The 6,821-nt window shown below is 40.9% G+C and overlaps 1 protein-coding gene across 1 annotated transcript in view; it reads right to left on the bottom strand.

Annotated features, from left to right (window-relative positions):
• LOC125898521 (polypeptide N-acetylgalactosaminyltransferase 10-like) overlaps window positions 1-5,887 on the bottom strand; it is a 126,326-nt gene extending 120,439 nt beyond the window's left edge. Inside the window, exon 1 of the mRNA XM_049592349.1 lies at window positions 5,631-5,887. Within this exon, the coding sequence (XP_049448306.1) occupies window positions 5,631-5,789 (159 nt within the window). The 5' untranslated portion in view covers window positions 5,790-5,887. The remainder of the gene's footprint in view (window positions 1-5,630) is intronic.
• Window positions 5,888-6,821: the final 934 nt, after the last annotated feature.

Raw genomic sequence — 6,821 nt, forward strand, 5'->3', positions numbered from 1 at the left:
CAGCCAAAAAGTTGCACCTGAACACACCACAAAGACTACAGCTAGCAACCAACTAGCACGTACGTTCTGTGCCTGTTTGAGAGGAAATAACTCGCCATACCAGCAGGCAGCGCTAGTATGTATTCGTCATAAAAAGAGGACCGACTGGACAAATTCACAATGCTAGTTAGCCAGTTAGAACATTAACAGCTCAACCCAATGTGGAAAGAACAAATTATATTTACTGTGCGCTAGCAAACAATAACCCAAACACTTCCTAAACATTTCTGCTAAAAAGCTCAACGGCTAAAAACATCATCTTACCTAATATTACAAGTTTGTTTTGATGCCACAGCCTCTTGACTCTTGGCTGTTTATCTGCTTTCCTCACTTCTGTTTCTCTTCTCGTCCACCGAGCTGAACAATCACAGTGATTTCACTCTCAGATTCAACATCCCGAATTGCCAAATAAAACCGACAAGGCCCAGACAGTGTCAACGGTACAGAACACACACCGCCAAAACTAGGGCAACAGTTGCTCAACAATGGCCGACCGTCACCTTGGTGTGTCAAGGCCCTTAAATGAACAGAAATAAAGATGGCTGCTGAACAAGTTAGTAGTTATTGCCAGTTGTCATGTTTGTTCAAGAATGAAATTGAGACTAGGGGTGGGAATCTCTAGACTCCTCAGGATTCGATTTGATTACGATTTAGAGGGCTAAGATTCGATTATAAAACAATTAGCGATGCATTTCGATGCATCAAAATACTGTATTTGTAGTTATCCATAACTTAAAAACTGATGAATTTACTTGCATACCCCTGGTCAGTCAGATTGTATTTATCTGTAGTTGCTCACACGAATCCATTGTGGGACATATATATATGGGATATATACATGCTGACTTAGAGTCCAGTGTTTCCGTAGTGTAATATTTCAGCAGAAACAGTATGCAACTCACGTTCTCTTGAATAATATATGGCCCAAATCCTTTTTATTATAAAAAGTTAACTGCATTAATGAATTAATAAATTTGAAAGCATCTCACAAATCTCCTGTCTGTATAAGAATATGAGGGGGAGGCAGAGTGCTCCAGGGCGGCCGCTGTGTTGTTATTTACGTTATGCCAGCAGCGGAGTGCGAGCAGCCTCACTCTCCGTTATCTCCAGTGAAAGCCAAGAAACTGAGCAGGCCGGGCGAAGGTGTTTTTAAGGTGAAACAGACTGAGCAGAGTTATTTTCTTCAACACAGAGGTGTTTTATGTTGTTAAATGCTGCAGTATGTGTTGGTCAGCCAGTTTACGTAATGATCGCTGCTCCGTTAATTAATGCTAGTCTCTGGAGTAACATGCTTGCAACTGCCGCCTTTAGTGACGATGAATTACATGGTCATTCTAGCCTTTCCGCGCTGCAGACCTCATGGTCAAGATCTACCTCTTTCATTGCGTCAACATCATGTTATAATGAACATTTAGATAATCGATTATTGACATTTGTAAATCGATGGCGAATTGTCAATTGTCCACTATAATTGAGACGCACCTTGTTAGCCTCAAATGTTTGTCTTCCTGTTTTGGGCTGAACTCTCCCTTTAAAGGCTCCTAATTTATTGAAGCAAGTTGGCCTCAATTCAGCCTGCCTGTCTCTTATCAAACTCTTCTGGAGGTTGACAGCTGTTATCACAGTTTGCTAATATGTAACAGGCTTTTCCCGGCCTTGTAGATGTCCTTTAATCCCATTCATAACATCTCTTGTCATTTAAGATATCAAATCCAAACTTGAGCTGAGAAAAGTAATCCACGGAGAAGATTTAAGCTGGCTTTATCATTCCCACAATTCAGCCTGCAAATTAGCTTTAGCTGCCGATAACAACGACACATGGAAAACATCAGTGTGGGCTTTTGATGGGGATTTGTCAACATTTGCAGACTAAAAGATGAATTGATAATGAAAAGAATTGTTTACAGCGCTATTGCATACGTTATTCCAGTTTTATTCTACTAAAAGAGACACATGCAACAAACAATTTATGAGACAGGTTCTAGCTAACGCATCAAAACAGAACTCTGCTTCCTTACTTAATTTCTAAAATGCTTCTAGTCAAGCAAGTTTGCTGAACTTTGGACAAACACCATCGCCATCCAAAACTCACATTAACATACATGCACATACACACACAGACACACACACAAACACACACATACCATCAGTGAAAGCCTCCATTCAGCAGATCGCCTCATTTGAATTAGAGGAGCTACTATTGTCTGCCAAATAGGCTCCGTTTTGGTGAGATTTTCCAGTTTCTATGTGGACCAACAAAACAACACACCCAGCTCCTGCTTGAGCCTCACAGTTATTCATCTTTTTTACTTTACTTTTAAAAAGATTATTGCATTCAATTCAAGCCACAGCTCCCATTCTCCTTAAAAAATAACCAGAAGTTGAACCATGAAAGGCCCAACCCTATGACTTTGTTCCAGAATCCTTTAAAACTCCTCTGTCCTGCTGGTACAGATATATTCTGTCTCCTGTTCAGACAAATTGATTTTAAACCTCTTTGACAAAGTCCAACTTGACCACAAAGCATGTTAAACCAAAAAACAATGGCAACAGGACTTGGCTCTTCTCCCTGTTTGTGTCGAATGTAACAAGAAAAATATAAATACATTACTAGATATTAGCCTAATATAGTAATGAGAGAAAATAGCATTTATATAGATAAATGAACCTAAAACTAAACTGTAGTTCCAGATGTTTCCCACAAGATGAGCAAATCAGTGAGTGTATTTACATGGACAGTTTAATTCCCTTTTCATTCAGAATGAAAGTTCATTCCTATTAAAAGTGATCTTGTAAACATCTAGAATGAAAATGGCCAATGCAATTGATAATTCAATCCGATGTAAGGGGCTGGAATATTCTGTTTAAATTCCCAATGGAAGAATTTCTCGCACTTGTACTCATTCCTCTTTAAGTTCATTCTGGTCTTTCTGCGCATGCTTATTTCCTTGCCCTTCTGGCGCGATGACGTATATAACACACATAGCAACGAGCTGAGATAGAGCAGTCGGACTCGTTGCACTCACCGCTTTCCATTCGCCAAAGCACGGTCTTCTATCTCCCTTCTTCGACCTTCTACCTCCCTTCTCCTCCTCACCAGATGAACCATTAGCAGAACAAGGTTGTTGTCGTACTGCTGCTTCAAGAATATAAGCAAAACAAGCCTGAAAAAGGCACTAAGAACGGCGTCGTCAAGCATCTTGTTATCTGGAATGAGGACTACTTCCCATCAGAAACCTTCCCTGCCCCAAACCTTGCGCGGACCCGAATACAGGCGATTAAAAGGCGATTAAACTGATCTCCTGTGTAAACCCTCAATTGGAATGATAATTTCCCATGTAAACTACCTGGAAAAACTTTAATTCCGAATGATTTCATTCAGATTTATTTCATTCTGAGATTGAAACAGGGTTTATTTACAGTTAGAAATGCTTCACCATACAATTTAAACATGATTTTGTGTCTACAATTAATATGTTAATGTTTCCATATTCACATTATTTTACCCCAGTATGACAAACTCACAAACAAGGAAATGCATAGTTGAAGCAAATAGTTAATTTACAGGTACAATAAGTTCATAAGTTCACTGGCAGATAGGTAGATAGATATCCCGCCACTTGTGGTCTTTTTTTTAGGAGCTAACGCCATATGTTATACACTCAGACCTCCAGGGCTTTTAATAAAACAGATATACCGCCCCCATTTAGCCTGATATTTTCTACAGATTTATTTCATTCCGAATGAGAAGCCATCATGTAACCGCACCCAATAACACTTTAGCTGCTAATTCAGTTTAGATGAATAAATAAAACACATTTTGACAACATTGACACAATTTTATTCTATTTTTTATTATACTGGTTGTGGGTAGTTTTTGTTCCAGCTAAATGGGTCTTTAAGGATTTCTGATGTTCTTCTAAAACAGCAGCAAGCATCGCTTAAAAATGTAACTTATACTGAATCGTGAGTAAAACAATGTCTTACCGCTGTAAAGGATTTGAAAATGTTTGACTTGGTGTCACAATGACTTGACCAAAAGACATTTTTACAAACACAATAACTTGTAACACTGAAAGAAATAATTACTTTAAGAATCTTTCAACCACTAAATGACCATTTGTGTAACAGTTTGCTGTGCCCTATTACTTTGAATTAGTGAAGAAAACTTTGTTGTTGTTTTTTTACATGCATCCATGGAAAATGGCAAAACATCCATTTACTAACTCTCCTACAACTCGTGCAGTATAATCCAAGTCTCATTTTTGCATCCTCAGTACTCCCCAAACACATGTATTTTCGCTATAATAAATAAATACATAAAAAATAAACCTGACTAATAGTGAAACTTATCCATGCTCTCTTTAAAGTCTGACTCCAAAATTAAGATTTTTAAGCAAAAATGCATGTGTTTAAGACTTGGATTCAACTGCACAAGTCACGTGAGAGTTTGTAAACGGATGTTTTGATGTAGTTTTGCTGTTGTTACATGTGGTCCCCAGTCAGTCAATACATAAATATGTTCACCGTTTTCCGTGGAGGCATGCAAGAAAAACTTTCCCTCACTAATTCAAGGTAACACAGCGTGAATTATTGATTTACAAATGGTAATGTGGTGGGTGAAGTGTTCCTTTAATTTATCAAGTTGCTGAAAATAAAAGCTAATTTTAACGATCAACAAATACAAATAGAAACAAATAATACCAGCATCTCAAATGTGAGGATTTGCTGCTGTTTGAGGTTTTAGTTTATGTCACTGTGGTTGGAAAATCTTTGGATTTTGTATCGTTAGTTGAGAAATGTGACCTCAGACCTCACCTTCAAGCTCTGGGAAGGTTTGCTGACAGTCTATAAACTCAATCAGTAATCATAAAAGGCATAAGCTGATTGATTAGTAGTGTAAATAAACATTAGTTGCAGCCCTATGTGCTTATAATAACATATCACTTCTACACATAGGGGGCTTTAAACATCCATGCAAAGAGAAGATGACTACATGGGGGGCACAGTCTGACTCTACAAAACACTGTGGCCAAAAAAAGCACCATGCTGTTAAATCTGAGCCGATGACCACGTGAATACATAACCACTAAAACTGACCCTTTGCTGCACCTTTGCAACTGTGTGTGCTGACGTCTGTCAACCTGTGAACGCAGCACTACCAGCTTCACATTTTTTGACAACTTCCTGAAGTCAGTGTTATTGTAACTTACTGCGACGCCCAGCTTCGGCTTAGCTACGTGGCTCCCTGTTCACCCGAGCCGCTGTAACTAATGACCTGCCATGCTTGCACAGTGCTAAAAGGAGGTCCATTTTGTAAATCGCATCACACACTCACTCACACACACTCACACAGTATGGGAATGTAAAGGTTGGTGGTATTGGGGGGGTGAACCGTTGAGGCGAGCACAGAAGCACGGGGAAGTACGCAGCGTTTCAATCTCTGCTGCCACTGCAGCGAACAAACTAACATTTGAAGGGTTTCAGGCGGATCTCGCCACGGTTGGTACACGGCGAGGCAGCCGACGACCAGCGGATAGACCGTGGAGACCTCCCCGCCACAGTGAGCCACCCGCGGCCGAGCTCCTTACCTGTATCTGGGGGATGCCGCCTGGTCCGTCCACTGTGTCGGGCGAGTTGTCGAAGACTCGGTCCCTGTACAAAGACCACAGCCCGACGTTGGGGAGGAAAAGAAGAGCCGCTATGAGCAGCCCGGCGAACTGCAGCAGCCTCTTCTCCTTCCGCCTCATCTCTCCGGGAGAAAGCGTGTGAAGCAGCGGCGGTGGAAACTAGCGAGCCCCGTACACCCGCTTTTCCAAGCGGAGACAACTTTCACTCTGACTGGGGGACGGACACCGGCGCTGTGACGCTCCACAGCTGCGAGCTCCGCCGCTAGGGGGAGCGAACCACTGCACTAAAGCCGGAGCGGGGGTGAGGAGCTGGGGGTTCAGCCAAAAGACCACTTCCCCCCCTTTTTAAACTGGAAATTAACATCTCTTAAAAAAAATAATAAATTCCCATGTGTAACCACAGTCAGTAGATTACACACAGCGAGAGCAAAGTGAAACTAAATTATCATGGAAAGTTCTATGGGCAGCTGACGACTTGTGCCGCCTTCACATGCACCTCGGAAATAACACGAGCGATGTTTTCTCGGGGCATAATAACCACCTGTATAGGCTACCCAGTAAATCCACCCTGGAGACTGTCAAATAAATTCATTGAAGCATGATAGCATATAGAACCCACTTTGAATCACCTGAAGACATTGTCTCATGAATATAAATGGACACTTGTCTCAGGTGACTGGGATTATCATAAACACATCCTGCTGTCACTGTGGACTTTCCTGTCACTGCTAAAGTAAATTTGGTCACCAGTATAACAGCTCTAACTTTTAATTTTCATTTTGCGTACACAGGGCAGATCCCTTTTTTTGCAAACTCTTAACATGCTTAATGAGTAAACAGAAGGTATGCATATCCTTTTCAAATGGCACAACACCCCTCCCACATCCTCACAAACACAAAGGGGCCAAACTACCCAACAGGTGGCATCCCTACACAACAAAGAAAAAGAAATGACCAGTTTTATGACACATATCATGTCAAAGTTAAGAAAAATTCGGACTTAATATTAACGTAAATGCAGATGCTTCCATACAGTGCACAAGGTATAAAAATGATGTAAATCGTGATGCTGGATCACATCACACTCACCTAATCTCAAAGCAGCTGAGCACGTGAGACAGCGCTCCCCACCACTATCATCAAACACTTAAA

The sequence above is a fragment of the Epinephelus fuscoguttatus genome, linkage group LG12 (assembly GCF_011397635.1).
Source record: "Epinephelus fuscoguttatus linkage group LG12, E.fuscoguttatus.final_Chr_v1".
NCBI classification, from domain to species: domain Eukaryota; kingdom Metazoa; phylum Chordata; class Actinopteri; order Perciformes; family Serranidae; genus Epinephelus; species Epinephelus fuscoguttatus.